Source organism: Haliotis rubra, unplaced genomic scaffold, assembly GCF_003918875.1.
Source record: "Haliotis rubra isolate DU_JTF1 unplaced genomic scaffold, ASM391887v1 Scf1220, whole genome shotgun sequence".
Classification (NCBI taxonomy): Eukaryota; Metazoa; Mollusca; class Gastropoda; order Lepetellida; family Haliotidae; genus Haliotis; species Haliotis rubra.
In genome coordinates this window covers 214,881-227,308 of record NW_025765138.1, presented here as the reverse complement: position 1 = coordinate 227,308, position 12,428 = coordinate 214,881, and the positions used below count along the sequence as shown (strand labels likewise).

At 43.2% G+C, this 12,428-nt stretch overlaps 1 protein-coding gene across 4 annotated transcripts in view; it reads left to right on the top strand.

Annotated features, from left to right (window-relative positions):
• The first annotated feature begins 1,758 nt into the window (after positions 1 to 1,758).
• Positions 1,759 to 12,428, top strand: part of LOC124265948 (mucin-12-like) — a 189,219-nt gene continuing 178,549 nt past the window's right edge. Inside the window, exons 1-2 of one of the 4 annotated variants that reach the window (XM_046700768.1) lie at positions 1,759 to 1,812; positions 2,977 to 4,085. In XM_046700768.1, coding sequence (XP_046556724.1) covers positions 1,794 to 1,812; positions 2,977 to 4,070 — 1,113 coding nt within the window. In that variant the 5' untranslated portion in view covers positions 1,759 to 1,793 and the 3' untranslated portion in view covers positions 4,071 to 4,085. Of the gene's footprint in view, positions 1,813 to 2,655; positions 2,679 to 2,976; positions 4,086 to 12,428 lie in introns of those variants that run through there. The other 3 variants (XM_046700771.1, XM_046700769.1, XM_046700770.1) reach the window with 3 other exon arrangements.

The window sequence follows — 12,428 nt, the reverse complement described above, 5'->3', positions numbered from 1 at the left end:
GGCAAGGGTTGCTATGGATTTCTTGCAACACCACAACGTTGACTTACTGCCTTGGCCTGCAAATTCACCGGATCTCTCCCCGATAGAGCATGTTTGGGACGAGATGGATCGACGTCTACGCCGTCTTCCTCATCCGCCAGATAACGTCCTTGACCTTTCAACAGAACTTGAGAGAATCTGGCGTGACATCCCACAAGCCTTCCTTGCACGTTTGATGGACTCTTATGGGTCGTCGATGTACTGCTGTTCTCAATGCCGATGGTGGACATACCCGTTATTGAGCTTGTGACATGGTCGTTTGACCCATGCCCCGCTTGTGGTTGACTTTTCAATTGAAATTCTCCCGACTTGTTATGGTCTCATGATCCCTCCATTAAAGTTTATATGTACCTTTGACATTGTTATCGCACTTATCGACTGGGATAATACTTTGACAATGCACTGTTTCTTTATGTGGCTAGTATAGATATCACCACAGTCACATCTCAGTTTATACACACAGCCTTTTGGGTTGCAGATAGCCTGAATGAGTTTTAAGGGTTTTGCCAAGCGAGAAAGTTGTGTCAATGCAGGGCGGTTTTTTTAGACGTCTGCTGACTTGGTGGCTGATGAGCCCAACATACGGGAAGTTGATGCGGATGGGAGATGGTTCAGGTTTTAAAGGACGCTGAACTTGATCTTGTTGTGTTTTCTTTATAGTGGTTTCTACAAGGTTCGTAGGATAACACATCTATGTGATGGATGTTGTCTTCAGGTGGTCTACTTCTTGTTGCAGTAGGTCAGGGCTACAGATTGTTTTCGCGCGTCTCGCAAGTGTGGCAACAGCTGCTCTTTTGATTTGGGGATGGTCGTTTGAGTGGTGGTGAATATATTGGTCTGTGTGGGTACGTTTGCGATAAACCGACGTGATGAGCTGGTTATTGGAGTTGTCAATGGCGATATCCAAGAAAAGGACTTTGTTCTGCTGCCCTGTTTTCATCTTAAACTAAATTCTAGGCTGTTGATTGTTTGAGGCTGTTTAGGAATGCATTGGGGTCATGATGGTTGTCTAGGATAGAGAATGTATGATCAACTTTTCTGTGCCAAAATAGTGGTTGGAGTGGTGAAGTAGCCAGAGCATTCTTCAAAGTTTCTTATGAACACCTCAGCTATTAGCGGTGAGAGTGGAGATCCCATGGGTAGACATGAATCTGCTGATATATCTGGTCTTGCCATGTGAAATAGGATGCTTAAAAACAGCTGGATACAAGGCTGCCGATGCTGTCGATGGTTAGTTTTGTGTCGATCTGGTCTATACAGGACTCTAATCGTGATCGCAGGATTGCTAGGGATTCCTCTAGAGGAATATTAGTGAACAAGTCTATCACATCATAACTGACCATGGTGCCACTAGTTTGGTAATCCGCAAGTTTGTTAACAAACGATGATGAATCACTGACTAAGGATTTACCTTATTTGCCTGAAACGCATTGTGGCGTCATGGGCACAGTTAACAGTTTATTAGTTTTACCTCATGATGGGGCCGGAACAGGCCCCGAAATGTTGTATGAAAGATTAAAAGAAGATGAAATCCAGAAAATTCTTTATGTTTATTATTTAATGGATGTTTGTTCAGTAAAGATTTGTGTACAGTACACAGTGTTTCATGGTTCTTTCTCTCGCCATAATATTGTTTCTTCAGTGAAAAGGCATATGACTCTGTAGGTTCTTTCTGTAAAGCGGTATCAGTCTGAACTTGATTTTTTCAGGATACCATAAAGTTATGGTTGAATAGATCGAAAAGATGGCAGAGTATGGCAGCATGGATTGAAAGTAAGTATAATCTGTAATATTTAATAATACACCATCCATAGGACTTTTACCTCAGGATCGAATGTAACTCTATTTAAAGGCTTCCAATTGTATTTAGTGATTACTATATTCAGAACTGAAGGCCATTTGGCTGATAATACAATTATGTTAACGTACGTTTTGCATCAGGAAAATACATATCCCTTTAAGAACATTAATATTTTGTGTCTTCATAAGGGCTCGAAATTTGACAATTAAAGATGGGCTCTAAATATAGGCTTCCAGAAAGTTTAAATTACATTTATTACAAACTACTTCATTATATGGAAACATTAACTTTGGGAAAACGTTATTTTTGTATATTCAAGTTATGTGATTGACATCGGAACTTGATTAACATTTGCATTAAACCTTTGTTTAATGCGTCAAAGGAAATATACAGTTCAGATACTAGAAGTCATTTAAATGTACTGCAGTTTACAAGAAATGATACGCGAGTTACTTATTTTCATTTCTAGTGTTGTATATTGATTTATATACAACAGTGCTTAAAATCTAACATGAAATTATCTATATCGCTGCAATCTTGGGCTTAACAGACATGGGAAAATCATAACATAACAGGTAAAAGTAGAAATGTTGTTCTCTGTGGCATCGACTTGGGACCCTTCTGTCATAATGTGATTGTTCCTATTACTGCAAATGTATCTGAAAATGTTTACACAATGCATTCATGGAAAATAACACGTTTAACAATCATAACGAAGTTAAGCATTGTACTTAAAATGTTTATGTATGGAGACTTGGTCTCGTCGCTATATGACTGAAATAATGCTGATGGCTAAATACTTCGAAAAGATGGCAGATTATGGCAGAATGGATTGATAGTAAGTATCGTCTGTATTGTCTAATCATACACAATTATGATAACATGTCTTTTATGTCATGATTGACTATAACTCCAGAACATAAATGTGTATGTTGTCATAATGCAAATATATGACTGAAACATGTTACCATAATTGAAAATGTTGATCATTATGGCATCTACGTGCAACCCTTCTGTTGTAAAGTAAGTGTTCCTGCCAACGGTGCATATATCTAAGACTGTGTTTTCACGGACAATTAAACATTTTCTTCCACTTTCTGTGGACATGTTAACCGTTCTATCTTCTTTCCGAACAGGTTGTTGTGACTGTGAAGAGGTAGCAACAGCCTTCTCCTCTGCTTACAACGGAACTTATCTCTTCTTGATACACCTTGATGTCAACCTATTTTCTTCTAAACTTAAACATAACGAGACTAAAAAGAGAAAGTTGAAAGAATTTGAGAAGAAAGTATCAGCATTAAGAAATACCTCAGGCGGTAAGATCCTTATTCATGTGCACGGTCAAGATCCAAAAGATAGGTATCTTGGGCACTTTGACAACTTTACTGACGCCTGCCTGAAAAATCTAATCCCTGATGGACAACTGTTCACGGATGTTTACAGACGTCGGTGGTTACAGGAAGAATTTCCCGGTTTTGAAAGTACTCCTGTTCTTCTCCTCACTGTAAACAAAGCACGGTTTGTATGTACAGTACATTTTCACACAAAGGTCGCATCGGATTTTATGATTGAAAATGCGTCGACCATTGGTTTCGTCTCTCTTTTGTCCAGAAAGGTGATCACAACAGCGACAGAACCAACACTAAGAGGAATCCACAACTTTGAGAAACGACTTCATGAAAACAGACACATTGAACTTAAAAGTGTGTTCACGAAGAAAGAGCGAACATTTCATAACATTTCCTCGTTTATTGATTACATCTGGACTGATCTGAGATTCAGGGAAAACTTATGTTCCATGTCAAAACTTGAAGGAGGGGGTTCTTTCTTCGTGGGAATTAACGAAAGGAATGGAGGTGGAACGTACGACTCAAGGGAAATAAATCCCAACGGTTTCCCTTGCAACTGGAGCGTTGACGAGTTCAAGACGTCTTTGGGGGATAAACTAGGGTGTGACGCATCCTATCAACGACCAGACGGAGCTCTCACGTCTGTCCCTACCAGTCTCATTGAGATTGCACTGTATGATTCTCCTTTGCAAAACCAGACTAGTCCTCAAAATTTCAAGATATTAGAAATTGCAGTCGGGTATGCTGCGGGCATTGTATTCTATAATAGAAAAGGCCCTGAAACCTACACCATTGACGAGCAGGGAAATATACTGAGAATGGAACATTGTGAATGGTTGGAGAGAATACAGTCGTCTACAATAGTTAATGTGAAGCAGTAGAGATTTGAACACCATGTCTGTATACGACAGTGATGAATCTTCACTTTCGCATCCATCATCTTTCTCTGACCAAACGTTTAAAGTCTCAGTGGGTACAACATTCCATCCTACTCGTTATTTCGGGGGTGAGCATGATTGCTTTTGTTGTTAATATATATTCTGCATGTAAGTTGAAAGTACAAAAACTGCACACAAATAAATTCAATATAGAATAAGAGACAAAAAAACCCATTAGTACTGGTTATTCATAGGAAATACTCATCTGTGAGTAAGGTGGCATAACGCAAATATAACGTAAAACAATCTAGTCATTCTTCTAATTTGTAACGATTGTTTATGTATGTTTCTATTTTTGATTCGTTTGTTCTATTTCAGATTCTGAAAACAATGGCAAAGAGTGGGGATCAACTTCATATAAGAGAATCACACGTCACTCCCTAACAGGTACGCCCAGTAGAGTTCATGCATGTTTTTGGCAGGATCAGTTTTCAGTCACATCTGCAGGACAGCAATCCTTGTGTCGAGTCAGTCACACCTGTTCTCTGTGGCCATGCAGATAACATGGGCCTACATGAAAGCATGGGGTTGATGTTGACTTCTAGGTTACCAAAAACGTTTCCATGGGCGAATGGGGGATTATCTATTTTTGTCTAGAATTGCGTGTGAATACGCAGATTTGTCTTCTTCACATTTCTAACTTAGTGCTCAGGAAAAACTATGCACCGCAATATATTACATAACAATCAACAAAGTCATGCTGAGCCCTGTCACACACGTACAGACCCATTCTTCCTGGGAAAAGACAGTGAAACAAATTAACGAATCGCCTAAAGGTCGCAAAAGATTTCATATGTAACACTAAATGCACATGCATACTAACGGTATAAACCAGCCTATGCGACACGTGAGTAACACGGTAGTAACAACACCATCATTATGGCACGTTTGAGGCAAATCGAAAGATATAGTGCTCTCGGAATGACCCAACAAGGAGTTAACCAGGAAGACTGACAGCAAGACTGACAAACGACTTTCAGCATAACCTTAACACCGTTGTTTACCGTGGCCAGCATGTTCTCCCGACATGAATCCAATAGAACACTTATACGACTACCTGGATCGACAAATCAGAAGACTACCTCTCACAGCTCAGCAACTGGAACAATGTCTCTTAAAGAACTGCGTGAGTGAGTTTAGCTTTACGCCACACTCACCAATAGTCCAGCTATATGGCGGCGGTCTCCAAATAAGCGAGTCTGGATCAGACAATCCAGCGATCAACAGCATGCGCATCGATCTGCCAAATCAGCGACCCTGACCACCCGATCCCGTTAGTCGCCTCTTACAACAAGCATCGGTACTGAAGATCAATTCTAACCGGATCTTCACGGGGTCTCCTGAAGGAATAGCAAAGGATCAGGCCTATCGTCATTCGTCGTCTTACGTCATCAATTGTGTCGACGATGTTAGCGTGTATTGAAACCATTGGTGGTCACACTTACTATTGATTCAACATTTAATGACAATTTGCAGAAAATCCGTCTTGTTGATCTATACTGAGTCAAAAAACAAACTGGCACCCTTTGAAGAGCAACCTCCTCGTGGTGGGTGCTGAGTAACGCCAATGGCTCTTCGCCCCCGTGTGGACCCGGGGTCGAATAGGTCCACAGCACCCCATTGCTGGTTGTAAGAGGCGACCAAATTGGGCAACCCGTTTGCCGTGGGTTGCATCCCTGTGTCGGCAGAGGAAGGGTGTCTGGTGGTTGAGGATGACGGAACCGGCAATAGTGTTCAATAATCCAACACACCACTTCGACCCTAACTTTGCCTAGACGGGTGGTAGAATAGGCCCGATTCTACCAATCGGCTGGTCATGCCTTGCCCTGTGCATGGAATGTCTATACAAAACGTGGTATTACATAACACTTTTGACCATGTTCAAAATGTTAACAAATATTCCACCAAAACAAACTAGCCTCGCAGACCCATGCACAGAAGGCGGTGGCTCATGGGCCAATCTGGTGATGCTGACCTCCGATCTCTGTACGTCTCCAATTGATTGTCATGGACAGAACCATCCTGACCTTTAATCTGGTAGGCAGCTACAGCATTTCATGTCAAATTCGCTGGAGTATAACATCCCCTTATCCCTGGTCTTTGCAGCTTGGAGATCCGCTGCAATATAAGATCGTCCTTGTTGACACTCCACGGTGGGTGGGGAGAGGGGATGCCGAACCACATTACCCACGACATGGCTTCCCAATACCCCGGTTCAAAACGAAGACATATGGATACCGACAATTCCTCATCTGACGAGAGTACGCCCCCCCCCGACCTGACTACTGGCCACGCTTCCTGATTATTGAGGCTTGCGACAAGCAACCTTTGCAATTGAACCCTTTTGCAATCTCCAAAGGTATTGCTGGTATCTGCGGAGAGGTTGCCAATGTCACAAAGCTCCGATCTGGCTCTCTTCTGATAGAATGTACCCGGAAACACCAATCTTTAAATCTTCTCAAAATACAAGAATTTGTAAATATCAAGGTCGCTGTCTCAGCACACAAAACCCTTAATTCGTGTAGAGGCATTGTACGGGACAGAGCTCGATGCCTGTCTGACATGACTGAAGAACAAATTGTCAAGGAACTCTCTCAGCAATCCGTCACAGCCGTCAAACGATTTACCTTCAAAAAGGATGGTGTTGTTCAACCAACGAACACCTATCTCTTCACGTTCGCGCGAGCAAACATTCCTGACTCGATTAGAGCTGGTTATTGTAGCATTGGTGTGGAGGTGTATGTCCCCAATCCACTCCGGTGCTACAACTGCCAAAAGTTTGGACATGGATCCAAGTCCTGTCGTTCCTCTGCTGTCTGTTACCGCTGTGGTGACAAGCATGAGGGCAACGACTGTACTAAGGAAGTGAAGTGCTCAAACTGCGGTGGTAACCATATGGCCTCTTCCAAGTTCTGCCCAGTATGGAAACGCGAATCCGAGATACTGAAGATTAAACACAAAGAAGACATCTCCTTTCACGAAGCAAAGAAGAGGGTTGCAAGTCTAACTGCAGCCCCTTCAACCATCACCTACTCTGCTGCTGTCTCCCGTCCTACCATCACTACTGCAACCATCTCATGTCAGACCGACCTGACATGGGTCACGTCTTCTCAGCCAACTGAACTCAACACAGCTCAGCCTATCTCAGCAACTCCATCTCCAACGCCAAAAGTCAAAACCTCTGAATCACAAACACCAGAGCAAATGCCAAAACCAGAGACAGAAACTGCGCGCAGAAAAAGGGAAAAAAAGAGGCTAGAGAGACTAAAGCAACTCGAACAACCGCCAAACACAAAACCAAAGGCCACCTCTCCCTCAGAGGTCCCCATCGAGGTCCATAACTCCTTTGGCCCTCTGGATATGGAGGTAACTCCATCTCCACCAGACACAAATAGGAGTTCATAAAACGCTTCCTCACGTTCACGTGACATGTCACCAGTGGAAGCACCATGAACCCACAAAACATTATCCAATGGAATTGCAGAGGACTTAAGAATAATTATAATGAATTACAGCTATTGATTCAAGACTTCAAACCATCTGCGTTTTGTCTCCAAGAAACCTACCTAAAAAGGACCGATAAATTTGACATCCGTCGGTACAGTTCCTACCACTCCTTTTCTCCTCCCGGTGTAAAAGCTACAGGAGGCACTTCTATCCTGGTGAGGCAGGGCATCCTCCATAGCCCTGTTCCACTTAACACCAACCTACAAACTGTTGCTGTCCGCATAACTCTGAACATAGGGTTTACACTATGTTCCCTATCTCCTCCCACCTCAACTGTCCGCCTATCAGATCTTCAGAACTTATACGATCAACTCCCAAAGCCCTGCATAATCATGGGCGACTTCAATGGCCATAACCCCCTATGGGGGAGTAATGATACAAATAGTAAGGGAAAGATCCTTGAAGAGTTTCTCTCCAATAATGATGTATGCATCTTCAACGATGGATCAAACACCTACCTCCATCCTGCCACTGGATCATACTCTGCTCTCGATCTATCACTTACAGATTGTAATCTTTTAAATGAGTTCGAATGGTCGGTCCATGACGACCTTTGTGGAAGCGACCACTTCCCAAGAATTCTTACTCCTATCAACCCCACGGATGAACCACCATCAACAAGATGGAATTTTACTAAGGCCAACTGGCCTTTATTCCAAACCCTATGTGCAGAAAAACTTAAGCCAGACAACTTCAGGAATGTTCCTGACCCCATGGAACTATTTTCAGACGTCCTAAATGCCATCGGAGACAAAAGTATTCCCAAGTCCTCTGCAAACCCGCACATACGCAAACCATGGTTTGATACAAACTGCAAACAAGCTAGGAAAAATAGGAAGAAGGCGGAAAAATATTTCCGACAACATCCTACAGTGCATAACCTGAATGCTGTTAAAATGACAAATGCCAGGGCAAAACGTACCTTCAAACAAACTAAACGCCGCTCATGGAGGAAATATGTGTCAAAAATCAACTCCCGCACACCCATGTCCAAGGTGTGGAACATGATTCAAAAGATCAAGGGCAAAGGGTCAAAATCAGGAGTTCACCACCTGAAAGATGGCGACTCCCTACTAACAAATAAATCTGAAATTGCAAACAAACTTGGCGAAACTTTGGCAAACCACTCCTCCTCATCAAATTATAACCCTCAGTTCCAGAAATATCAAACCAAACAAGAAAAGAAACCAGTCAATTTTAACTCTGATAATGGGGAAGATTACAACGAAACGTTTTCCCTCCATGAATTACGTACTGCCCTAGGACAGGCTCACGACACTGCGGCAGGAGCTGATGAAATCCATTATCAGCTCCTGAAACACCTCCCTGACATAGGCTTGGAAACACTCCTAAATATATTTGATGACATCTGGACATCCGGACACTTCCCCCCTTCGTGGCACAATGCCATCATCATCCCTATACCAAAACCCGGTCGCGACCATACTGATCCCTCAAACTACCGTCCTATATCACTAACTAGCTGCGTTTGCAAAACCATGGAGCGCATGGTGAACAACCGATTAATCTGGTACTTGGAGAACAATAACCTCCTCAGTGATCTCCAATGTGGTTTCCGAAAAAACCGAAGTACCATTGACCATCTCGTGCGTCTGGAAGCATTCATCAAAAACTCCATTGTCAACAAACAACATGCAGTATCTATCTTTTTCGACTTAGAAAAAGCATATGATACAACATGGAAACATGGTATCCTAAAAGATTTACACGAGTTTGGATTGAGGGGTAGACTACCTCAATTCATATCTCGGTTTCTAAATAACAGACAATTCCAAGTTCGGGTGGGTTCCTCATTGTCTGACTACTTCCACCAAGATCAGGGCGTCCCCCAAGGCAGCATCCTGTCTGTCACACTTTTTAGCAATTAACAGCCTCACTAACGCTCTGAACAGTTGCGTTGATGGGTCCCTTTTCGTGGATGACTTCAACATTTCATGTCGTGGTAAGAACATGCACGCAATAGAAAGGCAGCTACAACTCTGCCTTAACAAAATCCAAAAAATGGGCCAATGAAAATGGTTTTAAGTTTTCAAAATCCAAAACGAATTGTATTCACTTTTGTCGTAAATACAAACCACACAAGGATCCAGACCTAACTTTAGATGGTACTCCCATCAAAGTAGTAGAAGAGGCCAAATTCCTTGGACTCATATTCGACCGCCACCTGACATTCTTACCACACATAAAATATTTGAAAACAAAGTGCCTGAAGGCTTTAGACTTGCTAAAAGTAGTTTCAAATACAGAGTGGGGAGGAGGGGATCAGACCACCCTCCTTCACCTGTACAGATCATTAGTCCGCAGTAAACTAGATTATGGCTCCATTGTCTACGGTGGAGCCTGCAAAAGCAATTTAGAAAAATTAGACTCTATCCACCACCAAGGACTAAGGCTCTGCCTGGGAGCTTTTAGGACCTCTCCGGTAGACAGTCTATATGCGGAGGCCAATGAACCTTCCATTGAACAACGCCGCATTAAACTCTCACTGCAGTATATCACTAAATTACGTTCAAATGAGTCCAATCCAGCATACAATTGTGTTTTCAACCCGCTCTACGAAAACTTATTTCCTAAACTGCCAAGCCTGGTTCCACCACTTGGAATCAGGATCAAACCACACATAACTGCAGCTAAAATTGATCTCAACATCATTGCGCCTTACCGACTTCTGTCCTCACCACCATGGCAAATGGTGAAACCACAAGTCGATCTTACCCTCACCAAACTCAAAAAGTCTGAAACAAATCCCTTGGTGTTCAAACAGGAATACAACCAGTTACGTTCGAAGTATAACACTCACAGATCCATCTTCACAGACGGATCCAAGGACGATGGCCAAGTTGCCAGCGCTACAGTCATTGGAGCCAAGACTGTCTCCTCTAGGATCCCCGACAACAGTTCCATTTTCACCACTGAAACCAAAGCTATCTTCTCAGCTCTGACCTACATTCAACAGCAAAATCAGTCCAAAAACTTCATCGTATTTACAGATTCATTATCCTGCCTTCAAGCACTTCTAAACGTGACTTCAAGTCACCCAATCATCCTGGACATATTAGAACTGTACAACGACCTTTCTACTAGCCAATATGACATCATCCTCTGCTGGTTGCCGGGTCACGTCGGCATAGCAGGTAACACTAAGGCCGATGCTGCAGCAAAAGCAGCTCTTGAAAAGCCCCTATCTCCACTGCTAATCCCGTACAGTGATTTCAAACCCACTATCAAAAGCTATACTCGGGACTTGATGCAAAAAGGTGGGACACTCAAGTAGGAAGAAACAAACTCCATGAATTGAAGCCAACAATCGGTTATACCTACTTGGGTTGCCAGTCAAGACGTGATGAAGTAATTTTACGACGATGTCGTATTGGCCACAGTCGGTTTACACATGACTATCTGCTAAAAACAGATGGGGATGGACCCCCCATATGTCTCTCCTGCGATGAGGTTCTCACCGTCAAGCATATTCTGCTTGACTGTGTGGATTTTACATCTGCAAGGGACTCGCATTATCACGCAACCAATCTGAAAGATCTGTTCTCCAGCGTGAGCGCTCATCTGATACTAAACTACCTGAGGGAAGTCGATCTATATCATAAAATGTAACTGTGTAATGTCAATAACGAATGTACCTGCTTTTCAATCTAGTGCTATGACATTCTCTGTTCTGAAATGACAACGTAATGAATGTATGTCTTTGAAACGAAACCACTTTGTACTTACAATGTATATTAATGCAGACTTGTTCTCGTCACTATATGGCTGGAATAATGCCGATGTGACGTAAAGGCCAACTCAACTCAACTCAAAAAACAAACTTCACGTTCTATCTTCAGGGCACTTTAAAAGAACAAGAGATGGTAAGATGGTTAAATTGTTATTATTTCATTGCTGAGATCTGTGTGATGTATTCGATACACTGACAGTGCCATAATCAGTTCCATTAGGCAACACCGCCGTTCCAAAACATGGGTATACAGAATGTCACAAGAATAAAAATGCGAAATTTCTCAGTTCAGTATCGTGTATGGCCGCCCCGCGCATTCACCACTGCAAAACACCGTCTCCTCATCGACTGCCTGATGCTTGTGAACACGTGGTTGGGGATTCTGCGCCATTGCTCTTGTAAGGCAGCGCCATTGTTCCTGCAAATTCTGAGGTTGGTTCCTAAGACCACGAAGCCTTCTCCCAAGTGCATCCCAAACGTGCTCTATTGGATTAAGGTCAGGGGACCTCGATGGCCAGTCCATGACGTTGATTCCAGCATTTTGAAGGAAATTTCGTGTCAACATCGCGGTATGTGGCCGAGCATTATCATGCTGGAACTGTAGACCTGGGCCATGAGCCGCCATGAAAGGAACGAGTTCAGGTGTGAGCACCTGGTCGCGGTAAGCAGCAGCTGTGTGGTTCCCACGGATGACCAGAAGTCGGGAACGGTTGTTCCCACAGAAATCACCCCACACCATGCAACTTCCGCCCCCGAATCTGTCGACTTCCTCCACACAACATTCGGCATACCGTTCATGACGTCGTCTCCAGACTCTATGCCTGTCGTCCGCGAATCTGAGTGTACACCTGGATTCATCGCTAAAGACGTCATCGGAGGTGACGTTGGGCCCACAGCAAACGTTAACGTTGATGAAACGGCGTTCAGCCCTGGTTCATGTAGCCGGCAGAAATCTGTCACGTAGGTGACGTAGGACGATTTGACGGTCTTCTGCTCGTGACGACACACGTGGACGACCTGACCTTGGGCGATCAGAAGTGGTG